This window comes from Callithrix jacchus, chromosome 15 (assembly GCF_049354715.1).
Source record: "Callithrix jacchus isolate 240 chromosome 15, calJac240_pri, whole genome shotgun sequence".
Lineage (NCBI taxonomy): Eukaryota > Metazoa > Chordata > Mammalia > Primates > Cebidae > Callithrix > Callithrix jacchus.
The window spans coordinates 31317973-31331706 of record NC_133516.1 but is presented as its reverse complement, the minus strand read 5'-3'; the positions used below and the strand labels follow the sequence as shown (position 1 = coordinate 31331706).

The following is a 13734-nucleotide window of genomic DNA, read 5'->3' as shown; positions in this document are numbered from 1 at the left end:
GGTGGTGCATGCCTGTAGTTCCAGCTACTTAGGAGGCTTGAGCCTGGAAGATCAAGGCTGCAGTGAGCTTGATCATCCCACTGCACTTCAGCCTGAAAGAGCAAGACCCTGTCTCAAAAAGTAAATACAGATAAAAATAAAAGAAAACCTGCACACACTGGCCTGGTCGTGTCCACTACCCTGCTTCCTGTGGAGTGTAGCTTGGCCATTCTCAGCCATCCCTCCAAGACCCTGAAGTCCTCCTCCCTGACCAGGATTTCAAATACTTGGAGGTCTGGGCTGACTAGAAGGCTGGGAGGATCAAACAGGCTTTTAAGGCCACGTGGTACCCCACTCCCTCTTCCAGCCCTCCTGTATGCTCTTAGAAAGGGGCATCAGAAATCGTAAATCCTATAAAGGCAATAAAACACAGCAAGATGATAGCTGTTGATAGGGGTGGGAGCTTGACGGACAAAAATACTATAGGAGACGGAAGGGAAGAGTATCTCGGGTAGAGGGAACAGAATATGAGAAGCCCCAATATAAAGAAAACCAGCCGTGGCTGAGGAGAGAGGAGGAAGAGGGGTGGGGAGCGAAGATGGGAGGGCTTTAGACAGGGAATAGCCCCGCCTGGTTTCTTCTGTTTTTATAGCTCTCTTTTCCCCACCCTTGCTCCCCACTGGCCACCACCGGCACTCGGTGAAGAGAGGTGGTGAGGCCTAGACACACAGAGGAGAGCCGGGCCCCACGGGGGCTTCTAAGTGTCGGATCAGTAAGATCGTCTTTTCGAAGTCGCCGTCCTTGCAATTAGTAGATGGGATCCACTCCCCCAGGGCGGCGGGAGCGGAGCGCGCTTTCACCGGGAGGCAGAACGGGACGCAGCGCTCGGACTTGAGCGAGGAAAGGGAGCCGAGGGCTGGACGGATGAAGCCGAGGCCGGGGTGAGGATTGAGGGTGCGGGGTCCGGGGATGAGGGGCCTGGAGTGCTGGAGTCGGGAGGAACCAGAGGCGATAGCGAGTTCTGGAGCCCCGCCCCGCCGCACCTCTCGTGGCCGCGCGGGGGCGCTGCGCTCCGGAGGGTGGAACTTTACAGCCCGGGGCGGGGCTTTGGCGAGCGGGCGCGCGCGCGCATGCTTGGTGTGTCACGGGGCAGGGCGAGCGCGGCGCGGCGCGGCGCGGAACTCCTGGCCTGGCGTTGTGGTTCTGCAGCCCTTGCCACCTTCCCTGCACCTGACCCGCCCAGCCCCATGTACCGCGCGCTGTACGCGTTCCGCTCGGCGGAGCCCAACGCGCTGGCGTTCGCCGCGGGCGAGACCTTCCTGGTGCTGGAGCGAAGCAGCGCGCACTGGTGGCTGGCAGCGCGGGCGCGCAGCGGCGAGACGGGCTACGTGCCACCAGCCTACCTGCGCCGCCTGCAGGTGAGTGCGCCCCTCCCCGCCCGGCTTCCGCGCCCTTAGGAGAGGACCCCTTCACAACCCGGTGGAACCGACCGCAGGAACCCCACCCTCTCCGGGACCCGAGGCCAGGACCTCTATCAGACAGGCAGTTTGAGAACCTGACCCTGAGATCCCCAGACCCACAAGGGTTGAGACCCCAAGAGTCAGCATCACCCACAAAAGACCAGGCCCTTGACAGCCCAACTCCTGATCGTCCAAAAGCCTAACTCTGGGACTGAGACTCCTCGGCACCCCAGACCCAACAATATCGAATCCGTCATATGAATGGCGACCCTGAGATTCCATCCCCACCGAATTCTGGCCAATTATTCAAATCCCTGAGACCCCAGACCCTTAATATGCTCCTTCTGTGGATTCCTAGGACCCCACACCCACCCTTCCTCCCTCCCTCCTTCCCCCTTCGCCTTCTCCCTCCCCCATCCCCCAGTTGAAGCCACCACTGAGACCTGGGCCACCTTGGACACCACCTGTTTCCCCAGCCATCCTGCAGGTCCTCAACCCCCCAACTTGGACCCTGGAGCCATAGACATCTCCATCCTCTATGTGACACCCAAGCTTTGGTACTTTAGTGTCTTTCACTAGCCTGTGCTCAGTCACCCTCTAGGCTCTTCTTAAGTCTTTCCTAACCTTATCTGAACCAAGAACCCAGGCATCTGCTGACAGGGCACACTGCTCCCTCCACTCCCCAGTCCTGACTTCTCAAACATTCTTCCTTTGAAAGTGAGGGGGCTCCATCCCTTCTTGTCCCCAGCCTAGAGTGGGGACTGCCCCCATTGTGATGAAATGAGTTCTTACAGCTTCCCCTGGTCTGCCCGTGGCCCCATTTCCTTCCAGTGGAAGCTGCAGTCCCAGTTCCTGTTTCCCTAAGAGTAGCCCTGCTGCGGGGGTTGGGGTGCGGTGTCTCCAGCTGGTCTATTCTGACCAGAGGGGGAAGAAGGGCCCAGAGCTGCCTGGCCTGTGCCAGACACCCCCGCCCCGTCCTAGTCCCGATCCTTTAGGAAACATCCTGTCCCAGCCCAGTTCAGGACAGAAATAACAGGATAAATTTGGAAGTGTCATCTGGTCTTTCCAGGGGGGATGGGCCCTGGGCCCTAGGGGCTTCCTCATAGACCCTTGGCGTGATCCCATCTAGGAGTGCCAGGGGTGGGAGTGAGGGCTGTGGATACCATGGTTGCTGTGTGGCAGACCCATCCTTTTTGGGAATGGGGTCTCATTGACGGCCTCTGAGGAAAGCCCTGTCTCTGCCCCTACTGGGTGGGCATAGAAGTCAAGGGCCTGTGAGTCCTCTGCTTCCAGCCAGGACCAGTGGGGCAAGGTGTTTGTGGAGGGCAGAGAGGCTACCATCTTCTCTGTCACTGTTTTTCAGTTTCTTTCTGCATGTCTCTTTCTGTCTCATTGCTGTGACTCTCTGCCTCTCTGCCTATGTCGTTCTGACTCCACCTGTGTGTGTTTTCATTTCTTCCTCCGATGCTCCCCCACACTCTGGCTCTGGCTCTCAGTTTCTTTCTGCGTTGTTTCCCTCTGTCTGCTTCTCCATTCCTCTCTGAGCTCTCTTTCTCCATGCCTTTCTTACTGTGTGTATGTGTGTCTTTCTCTTTCTGTCCCACCATCTGTCTCCTCTCCCTGCACTCTGGCACACCTCATACCACCTGGAGGGCTTTGCTGACCTCTGTGCCCACCTTTCTGTCCCCATCAGGGAGGCTTCTCAAACTCATGGTGGAGTGAGTTCATCTCAGCTCTGGGGCTCCTGTGTAGCCTGATGGACCGTGTGTGCCAGGGCCAGGGGAAGGCTGGGGGTAGCTGGTCCACCACAGCCCCCATCACAGATAGGCCGGGTAGACTGGAACCCTGGGTTATTGGGGATGGCAATACAGAACCTGGAGCAGGGCCTAGGCCCCTCTCTCGTGTTCATCCTTTGCCACAAACACAGAACTGCTCCCTAGGGAAGGTCTGGAAGCTTGCTGAGATACCTTGTGGGGATGAGGGCCAGAGCAGGGTTGGGGAGGGTAAGTCCCTTTGACCAGCTCCCAGGGCTTACAGAGGGCTCTGCAAAGACAGGTCTGTGCTGGGGTATGACCTTGGTTTTGCGAAAGAGCAGCAAGATGCAGAGTGATGTGTTAAGGATTCCAGACACTGGAGGCCTCCTGCTTAGTGTCTCTACCTGGGCTCTGAGCCCAAATCAGGGATAGACTAGGTATGTGCTCCTGGCCCCAAGCTGGGAATCTCTGGGCTTTTTTGCTTTAGACCTCTGATTTTCAGAGACATCTTAGCCAAGAGCCTTGCTGTGGGGTAAAATCCTGATCAGGGCCTCCATATGTAATGTGGCTGCGTGGGGGGTCACCCTGTGCCTTAGCTCCCTGAGTGATGCAGTTTGAAAACCTCATTCCGTATTCTGGTTCAACTTTCTGTGCTGTGTCTAGCATTCCAGGCTTTTGCTGTAGTGGTTCTCTGACCTGAGTTCTGTCTCGGGCTGGGTCTGGGCTGAGCACCTCCGTTTGGCCTTCAGGTCTAACTGCTGTCCCCTGCTCCCCAGGGCCTGGAGCAGGATGTCCTCCAGGCCATTGACCGGGCCATCGAGGCTGTACACAACACAGCCATGCGGGATGGTGGCAAGTACAGCCTGGAACAGCGTGGAGTCCTCCAGTGAGTGTGAAGGGAGTGGAGAGGTACCGCCCAGTGAGCATGTGGGGTGGGGTTCTTTAGTGAGTGTCATGGGGCAGGTAGGCCTGGGAAATGTGAGAGTTGGCAGGGGTAGGGGGGAGAGTGGCACCTCCCAGAGAGCATGATGGGGTCAGGTCCTTCAGTGAGCACCAGGGATGTGCAGAGCACAGGACTGAGGATAGTATGGGGCAGTGCAGGCTTGGGTGGAGCATGGAGGATATAGGGGTGTCTGAGGGGCCTGGGCTATGGGGTCCCAGCATCCCCATATGAGGCATATGAGGACTTTGAGCTGTGAGATGCAACCTCCATAGTCTCCCTGTCCCTCCATCAGGAAGCTGATCCACCACCGGAAAGAGACGCTGTCACGCAGAGGCCCTTCAGCCTCCAGTGTTGCAGTTATGACCCCATCGACCAGTGACCACCACTTGGATGCTGCTGCAGCCAGGCAGCCCAATGGGGTGTGTCGAGCCGGGTTCGAGCGGCAGCACAGCCTGCCCAGTTCTGAGCATCTTGGGGCAGATGGAGGCCTCTACCAGGTGTGTGATGAGGGCATCCTGGAGGGAGGTGGGTGGGGCTTAAGGCTTCATCCAGAGGCTCAAGGGGTCCACTCAGGAATGATGCACCCCAGAGCCATAGTCCTGCCTATGCCCAGGGCTCCGGGTGCGAGCCTGGCTGCCGCCTTGGATGTCAGTCTGTCCTCCCAGATCCTATTTCCGTCTTCCCAGATCCCACCACAGCCTCGCCGAGCAGCACCCACCACACCACCCCCACCAGTGAAGCGCCGAGACCGAGAGGCCCTGATGGCCTCTGGGAGCGGTAAGAAGGCAGGGTTCAGGGAATTAGGGTAGAGGCACCCTATGCTTGGAGTGGTTGTTCTGCCCATGTCAGGAGATGGAGGCTCTAAGCTTGGGAAGAAGACAGGACTCCCATGTTGAGGCAATTAGGGACTCTGGGCTTTGTGGGGAAACAGTACCTAGCAGAGAAACTAGGCCCTGTGTTAGGGGACAGGGGCTCTGGGCAAGGAAGGGTATGGTTTTCCAGGGGGCTGCCCCAGCACAGCTTCTACTCACTGCTCACAGGTGGCCACAACACTACGCCCTCCGGGGGTAACTGTGTGTCCAGCGGCTCCTCAGTCAGCAGCACCTCCCTGGACATGCTCTATACCGGCTCCAGCCCATCTGAGCCGGGCTCCAGCTGCTCACCCACACCCCCACCTATACCCCGCCGAAGCACCCACACCACCGTGTCCCAAGCCCAGCCCCCTCCCTCCAGGGCCTCAGCTCCTGAAACCCCTGCAGAAGAAGTGGCAGCTGGTACAACCTCTTCCCCTGAAGATCTTGAAGCCCTGGGTGCACTGAACCTGGGGACCACAGAGGAGAAGGCAGAAGCTGAGGTGGCTGTGCCCAGGACCATTGGGGCTGAGCTGATGGAGCTTGTGCGGAGAAACACTGGCCTGAGCCATGAATTGTGCCGGGTGGCCATCGGTGTCATAGTGGGTCACATCCAGGCCTCCGTGCCAGCCAGCTCACCTGTCATGGAGCAGGTCCTCCTCTCACTTGTAGAGGGCAAGGTGAGGGTGGGTGGCATAGCAGGGCCACCCTGCTACCCAACCTGTTCCCACCCTCACACACTTGTCCAGCCCCTACATTACAGGTATTTCTCAAGCTCTGGCTCGGAGCTCTTACTGTGCAGGGCACTGGGGACATTGAGCTGATTTCTGAAGCAGAAAGGAAGGACAAGCATTCCAGGCAGATGCGCAGCCTGGACAAGGGCCACAAGGCAGGAGTGAGCTTGGCTCGTGGGAGGAAGTGGAACAAGGCCTGCGGGGCTGGAACACAGGGAGTGAGGAAGTGGGTGCTGTGGGAGGAGGGGAGACCTGGGGCAGGTGACAGATGAGACCAGATGTGGGTGGCCAAGAGTTCTGTCTGGCTGCAGGGAAGGAATGGACACAGGGCAAGGGTGAGGGTAGTGCCTTGCTGACCTTGGCAGTGAGAGATTGAGTGCTGGGAGAGCTGTGATTGTGACGGAGTCCTAGGAGCTGACTTGGATGAGAGGAAGTGAGGTGTGTGGGCATCATGGGATGGTTGGGATCCTTGGCACTCATGAGCAGGACAGGGCAGTGAGCCCGGCATATATGATTGGGGTCAGATAGACCAAGGCCCTCTTTAGGGCCCCATGGTTCCTCTTGCAGTTCTGGTTTGGGTGTTGGGGAATGGGCCAATGGGCTTGCCTGTGCTGGGCACAACAGCCAGTGCCTGGTCAGCCGGGTTCAAGGAAAATGTGGGAAGTTGGTAGATGACAGGCCTGTACCACTTTGTGTGGAATGGGAGAGTGAGGTCTCAGAGTCACATTTGGCAGTGACAGAGTTCATGGCCCTCCTAGTCGGTGGTGTTTATCCAGGTCTGGGATGGGAGCTGAGCTGTTGAAAACCACCCCTGACAGATGAGTCTCCTGTTGAATCCTGTCCTGGGAGGTCATCAAGACTGAAGTTGAGCCAGTTTGGGCCAGGATGGACTTGAGTTCACAGAGTATAGGTCCGCAGGTGGACTCTCCAGGCCTTGGGGGCTTCCCGGAGATGGTGAGGGCAGAGAGTATGCTGAGTCATGCCCCTCCCTCCCCCTAGGACCTCAGCACGGCCCTGCCCTCAGGGCAGGTCTGCCATGACCAGCAGAGACTGGAGGTGATCTTTGCAGACCTGGCTCGGCGGAAGGATGACGCCCAGCAGCGCAGTTGGGCACTTTATGAGGATGAGGGTGTCATCCGCTGCTACCTGGAGGAGCTGCTGCATATTCTGGTGAGGGTGGGGGCCCACACACATACCCCACCTGGGGAACAGTGACCCCCACCCTGCAGCATCCCTCTACAGTGCCTGGGAGTCTCCCCTACACATATGTGCTCAGCCCTCTCTTGTGTGGCTGCACAGCTCCACTCATGCTGGCTGAAACTCTCACTTCCTCTTTTCTGTAGACCGATGCAGACCCTGAAGTTTGCAAGAAAATGTGCAAGAGAAACGACTTCGAGTCTGTCCTGGCCTTGGTGGCCTATTACCAAATGGTATGTGAAGGACGAGGGGAGGGGGCGTGGAGAGACCTAGGTAGGGGGGGAGTTCCAGGCACTGAGCACACAGGGTTCCCTGCTAGGAGCACCGAGCATCACTGCGGCTGCTGCTCCTCAAGTGCTTCGGCGCCATGTGCAGCCTGGATGCAGCCATCATCTCCACGCTTGTGTCATCTGTGCTGCCTGTGGAGCTGGCGAGGGACATGCAGACAGACACACAGGGTGAGGCTGGAGGGTGGGGTGGGAGGGAACTTCCTGCCATCTGGAGGGGGTTCCTACCCTCTCTGGGGACTCTGACTGCCTGCCTTTCCCCTCTAGACCACCAGAAACTCTGTTACTCTGCCCTCATCCTGGCCATGGTATTCTCCATGGGAGAGGCGGTGCCGTATGCACACTATGGTGAGAATGCAGTCACCAACCAGCTGATCACAGGTCCTGAGCCAGGGCCCATGGTCTGAGGGCCTGGGACCTGCTAGCTACACAGCCTAGCAGGGATAGGATATCCCCAAGGCTCACAGAAAGCCAAGAAGGGTGGGTGGTGGGTTTGGGGGAGAATGGGGCTGCAGACTTCTATGCCCCCCTCTCCCAGAGCACCTGGGCACGCCTTTCGCCCAGTTCCTATTGAGCATCGTCGAGGACGGCCTGCCCATGGATACCACAGAGCAGCTGCCGGACCTCTGTGTGAACCTGCTTCTGGCTCTCAATCTGCACTTGCCAGGTTTGGTGGGGCCTGGCCAGGCGGTGGCTGAGCACATGGGGGCTCTCAGGCTCAGCACCCTGTCTATACCCATGTCCTTCCTTAGCCCCTGACCAGAATGTCATCATGGCCGCCCTGAGCAAACACACCAATGTCAAGATCTTCTCTGAGAAGCTGTTGTTGCTCCTGAACAGAGGGGGTGAGGGCCCGGGAATCTGCATGGGTACCAGTTCAATGCCCTGTGACTCCATGACCCCTGCAATGACTCCTCTTACCCCCTGGGGTGACTCTGAGACTCCCACAAGGACCACCCTGACTCCTGTGACTCCTGCCTCCTAGATGACCCTGTGCGTATCTTCAAACATGAGCCACAGCCACCACACTCTGTCCTCAAGTTCCTTCAGGATGTGTTTGGCAGCCCAGCCACCGCTGCCATCTTCTACCACACGGACATGATGGCTCTCATTGACATCACTGTGCGGCACATTGCAGACCTGTCACCAGGAGACAAGGTACCTGGAGGTGGCTGCAGCAGGGAGGGTCACTGTGTGGAAACTGAAACAGAATGGCAGGGGGCATGACATTGGGTGGAGATGAGGGGGCAAGGCCACTGCTGGAGCCAGGTAAGTGTGGGTGGCCACTCAGAAACCACGACAGGTGCACCAAGACCCAAAAGAGCCAGCCATGAGTGATTTGGAGGTGCGGCGGCTGCAGGAGGCTGGAGAGGAGGGAGGGGTGGGAGATGAGGCATGGAGGATGGGGTTTACACAGAGCCTCTGAGGCTGGTGCAGGACGTTTTGATCTCCTCAGGAATGGGGAATGCGATGTGACTAACATCCCACATGGAATCGGAACTATGTGCCAGCAGAGTGGAAGCCAGCCAGGGAGGAAGCAGCTGCAGTGGTCCAGGTGGCATGGATGGGTGGGGACGGGCCTGGCAGTGGCGAGAAGTGGCCAGGTGTGGAGTGCTTAGTAAGTGGATTTGGCAGGGCTTGCTGCTTGATACACCTTGAGCAGCTAGATGGATGAAGTGCTGATGATTGAAGCTGGGGAGGCTGTGAGAACTTCTTGGGGGAAAATAGAGTTGTGTTTTGAATGTGTCAAGATTGAGGAGATGGCTGCCAGACACCCAGGTACCAAGGGCATCAGGGAGGCAGTGGGGAATGAGCTGGGACTACATTTTGGAGTTGTCTGTGATGATGGGAAGCCTGTGACAATGTGATTTTCTTGGAAATGAGATAGATGGGCAGGTCAGTGGGAAGCTCGGGTTGCAGCCCTGGGCACAGCTGGAACAACTAGAGAGAAACCCAGGAAGAGAAGAACCAAAAAAGAGCAGGAGCCCAAAGCCACATGTTTAGAGGAAGAAGATCAGCCCTCTCTATACTGTTAGCAGCTTGAGCAAGATGGGCTGAGAACTGGCCATTGGATTCACCACACAGAGATCAGTGATGACTGATAAAGTGTCAGTGGGGTGCAAGGAGGAGAGTCTGAATAGAAAGTTTGAGAGAACTTGAAGTTATTGGGGAGTCAGAATGAGGGAAAATTCTTGTGAATTTTCTGTGAAGGGGAAGAGAAAAATGGGAGGGAGGTCACTGGAGGGAGATGACATGGGGATAGGGAGAGTGTTTCGTTTTGTTGTTGTTGTTTTTTGAGATGGAATCTCCCAGGCTGGAGTGCAGTGGCGCAATCCTGGCTCACTGCAGCCTCCGCCTCCCAGGTTCAAGTGATTCTCCTGCCTCAGCCTCCTGAGTTGCTGGGATTACAGGCACACACCACCATGCCCAGCTAATTTTTATATTTTAGTGGAGACAGGGTTTTGTCACGTTGGCCAGGCTGGTCTCGAACTCCTGACCTCATGCAATCCATCTGCCTCAGCCTCCCAAAGTGCTGGGATTACAGGCATGAGCCACCATGCCTGGCAAGGAGGAATGTTTTGAAGACAGGGGATGTTGGCCAGGTGCAGCCTGGCCTCACACCTATAATCTCGGCACTTTGGGATGCTGAAGTGGGAGGATCACTTGAGTCCCTGAGTTCAAGATCAGCCTGGGCAACATAGTGAGACCTATGTGTAGCCTGATGGACCACAATAAAAAATAAAATCAGGGTCGGGCATGGTGGCTCATGCCTGTAATCCTAGCACCTTGGGAGGCCAAGGCAGGCAGATGACGAGATCAAGAGATCGAGACCATCCTGGCCATTTTAGTTGAGTGAAACCCCATCTCTACTAAAATACAAAAATTAGCTGGGTATGGTGGCGCGCACCTGTAGTCCCAGCTACTCAGGAGGCTGAGGCAGGAGAATTGCTTGAATCCGGGAGGCGGAGGTTGCAGTGAGCCGAGATCATGCCACTGCACTCCAGCCTGGTGCTTGGCATCTGGCGATGCAGCGAGACTCTGTCTCAAAATAAAATAAAATAAAATTAGCTGGGCATGGTGATATGCACCTGTAATTCCAGCTACTTTGGAGGCTGAAGTGAGAAAATTACATGAGCCCAGGAGGTTAAGGCTACAGTGAGCCATGACTGTGCCATTGCACTCTGGCCTGGGCAACAAAGCAAGACCTTGTCTCAAAAAAAAAAAAAAAAAAAAGGTAGGGATGGTGGTGCATGTTCTGGCCAGAGGGAATGATCCAGCAAGCACAGAGAGATGGATGATGTGTTGGAGATAGCGGGCTACCACAGGAGTCAAGTGGATGGGGCAGCAGGGGAGAGTCCCGGTTCATGCCTACATGAACAGGACCTAGGCCACCCATTCTGGTAGGGACAGGTGAGATGTGGGTACTGAGGGGAAAGATGGCTTTCTGCAAGATTACTTCTGTTTTCTCTATGAAGCACAAGGCCAGGTAGTTTAGGTTTGGAAGACAGACAGCGTGGGTATTTTTGCTGCTCTAAGGGAGAGTAACAGCAGAGAAAAGCAGTGGGAGGCCCAGGCAGTGCTGCGTATCCATTTGAGGTCCGTGATGGTGAATGACATTCAGGCCTGCACATGGCTCTGCATTTGTCTACAGCTTAGACACTGGCGTTTGATGTGCAGGCACCTCCGTATGAAACCCAGGGCTGGGACTTAGCAAGGTGTGCTGGTCCTCTAATGAAGGTATTACTCCTCTAATGAAAGGTAAAAAAAGAAATGAGGAATGTGGAGGGAAGCAGACAAAGTGCTAGGTCAGGTCAGTGGATTGGGGGGTCTCTGTGAGAACAAGCTGTCAAGTCATAAGGGTTGGCCGGGCATGGTGGCTCACGCCTGTAATCCCAGCACTTTGGGAGGTCAAGGTGGGCAGATCACTTGAGGTCTGAAGTTTGAGACCCGCCTGGCCAACATGGCGAAACCCCATGTTCTTTTACTAAAAAAGAAATACAAAAAGTAGTTGAGCATGGTGGCACATGCCTGTAATCCCAGATACTTGTGAGGCTGAGGCAGGAGAATCACTTGAACTTGGGAGGCGGATGTTGCCGTGAGCCACTGCACTCCAGCCTGGGTGATAACATGAGACCCTGTCTCAAAAAAAAAAATTACACGGGCTGTTGGAACTGGTTCAGCCAGAGGTGCTGGGAGTATAGGTTGGAGGAGAGGCTGTTGGAGATGGATTCGGAGCATATGTAGGAGGTAGGATGGCCAGGTCTTGGACATGGCTTGGATATGAGGTATGTGGGAGACAGGAAGCAAAGAGGATACCATGTTTCAGGCCTGTGCTTTTGGGTGGACAACAGTGCTCTTTCTGAAGGTAAGAACATGAGAAAACCTTCAGCTCTGGGAGGATGGGAAAGATCATGAGTTCGATGGTGGGTATGTGGATTTGGGTCTGTGAGATGTGCAGATGATAAGCGGGCAGTTGGATATTTCTGTCTGGAGCTCACAGGGGAGTTCTAGGTGAGAGGTATGTGAGTGAAGGTATGCTATTTGAAGCTGTGAATGTGCATGAGATCTCTCAGGGCAAGAGAGGATAGGGTGAGCAGCAGAGGGCCGCTGACTGACAGACAGAAGCACCTTGGGGGACCAGCTTTAAAGGATGGGCAGGACTTCCCTGGGCAGCCCACATACTTGGGACTGTCTGTGGTTGGGATGATTCATTCATTCACTTATTCAGAAACTACTGAAGACCAATTCTGTGCCAGATACATTCTGGGTGCTAGAGATGCAGCCCTGATGTTCAGGTCCACAGCCCTGGGGTCTGTGGGGCAGTGGGGTCCTGCCCTTGTCCAGTGGTGGTCACAGTACCTCCCTGGGGTCCCTGAGCTGGCCTGCTCTTCCCACAGCTGCGCATGGAGTACCTCTCCTTGATGCATGCCGTAGTTCGCACCACGCCCTACCTGCAGCACCGCCACCGGCTGCCCGACCTGCAGGCCATACTGCGACGCATCCTGAATGAGGAGGAGACCTCACCCCAGTGCCAGATGGACCGTATGATTGTCCAAGAGATGTGCAAGGAATTCCCGGTGCTGGGGGAGGCTCCCAGCTAGCACCTTGCTGTCCTCCCTTCCCTGCAGCTCCAGTTAGGGTGCGGGGGACTCAGAGGCTTGGCCCTAAGAATGTTTTGCACTGACAGTGGGAGGGGATAGGTGGCAGAAGGAACCTGAACAGGGCCCCCCACCTGAAGTAGAGCTTATGAGAGGGGCCAAGTGTTGGATTGGGGACCATGGTCTGGGAGCTGTTCTGGGGCAGGGGGAATATGCAGGCTAAAGCCCCTCTATACCCTGGTAGGCTTCCTGTTCAGCATGCTCTCCTCTTCACCCCACACCCACGTGTACACTCAGAGTCCTGCTGCTGCTCCAGGCTGGGCCAGACCCCGCCCCACCCCTCCTGGTCTGTATCCTGGGCCTCAGCAAGCCATGCCCCCGGGGTGAGGGGAGGCATCTCCCACCAGCTCTATTCTTTGCCTTAGCTTTGCAGTGAGTGCTGCTCATGTGCTCCCCTCCACCCCCACATGGGGGTTGCTGCCCTTCGCTCCTACCCCCAGAGGCCTTGGCCAAGCTGCTGCTTTGAAAGCGGGATCCTGGAGACAGGCCATCCATCCTGGAGCCTCATGGAACAGAATGATGGCACTGAGAAAGCCAATGACTGAATCTCTTTTCTCTGTAAAAATGTAGACTGAAAAGCCATGTGTATTTTCCTACATGCTGCAGCTCTCCTTTGGAAATAAATCACAGGCATCTGGAAACAGGCTTCCCTATATGATCTTGGGAGACAGTGGGAGAGGCTGGGCAGAAGTACTGGCCTCAGGACCCCATCACTACAGGTTACACTGACTTCTCCAGCCTGAGGAGGTGATGGACCCTGACAGGCCTGGCCTTCAAGGCCCTCTGAGCCCTGTTCCAGCCTCTCTTCCCTGAGCTCCCACTTCTCCTGAGCCCCAGCCATGGCCAAGTGCCCCCCAGCAGCCCACTTGCAGGTGTCTGCACCTCTAGGCTTTACTTACATCTTTCTTTCTCTCTCTCTTTTTTTTTTTAAATTTTTTGAGACAGGGTCCCACTCTGTTACTCAGGCTCACTGTAGCCTCAACCTCCCAGGCTCAAGTGATCCTCCTGCCTCAGCCTCCCAAGTACCTGAAACAACAGTAGCCACCATGAGCAGCTAATTTTTAAAATTTTATGGTAGAGACAGGGTCTCACCATGTTGTCCAGGCTGGTCTTGAACACCTCAGTTCCAGTGATCCTCCTGTCTCGGCCCCCCAAAGTACTGGGATTCTAGGTGTGACCCACCGCAACAGCCCACTTACATCTTTCGCTTTGCTTTGAATACCGGTACTCTCTCCCCTGTGGAAACCCTATCGTCCTTCATAGTTGTTCTCAAATGAAGCAGGCCCTACCTACCCCCAGTCCTGGCCTCTGTGAATGGTTGGGCCTATCCAGCCCTATTTCCTTTCCCCATTTGTCCTTGTTTCTAGCAA

General features: G+C 56.0%; 1 protein-coding gene across 3 annotated transcripts; it reads left to right on the top strand.

The window, feature by feature from the left end:
* Nucleotides 1–652: 652 nt before the first annotated feature.
* Nucleotides 653–13005, top strand: NCKIPSD (NCK interacting protein with SH3 domain). 3 transcript variants are annotated; one of them, XM_008981600.5, is made up of 14 exons: nt 653–920; nt 1189–1397; nt 3970–4079; nt 4429–4633; nt 4823–4913; nt 5177–5667; nt 6721–6891; nt 7065–7151; nt 7238–7376; nt 7473–7553; nt 7744–7872; nt 7958–8050; nt 8191–8363; nt 12104–13005. In XM_008981600.5, the coding sequence occupies exons 2-14, from the start codon at nt 1227–1229 to the stop codon at nt 12305–12307; spliced, it is 2145 nt and encodes a 714-aa protein (XP_008979848.1). In that variant the 5' UTR covers nt 653–920; nt 1189–1226; the 3' UTR covers nt 12308–13005. The 3 variants fall into 3 exon arrangements, with proteins under 3 accessions (XP_008979848.1, XP_078206925.1, XP_008979849.1); XM_078350799.1 differs by having other exon boundaries at nt 3943–4079; XM_008981601.4 differs by lacking the exon at nt 653–920 and having other exon boundaries at nt 1116–1397; nt 3943–4079.
* Nucleotides 13006–13734: the final 729 nt, after the last annotated feature.

Excerpts from the sequence above, each read along its gene's own strand:
- NCKIPSD (XM_008981600.5), top strand. The coding sequence starts at position 1,227 with ATGTACCGCGCGCTGTACGCGTTCCGCTCGGCGGAGCCCAACGCGCTG. Across the intron at positions 7,377-7,472 it reads CATGCAGACAGACACACAGG|ACCACCAGAAACTCTGTTAC; the intron begins GTGAGGCTGGAG and ends TTTCCCCTCTAG. Across the intron at positions 7,873-7,957 it reads TCTCAATCTGCACTTGCCAG|CCCCTGACCAGAATGTCATC; the intron begins GTTTGGTGGGGC and ends GTCCTTCCTTAG.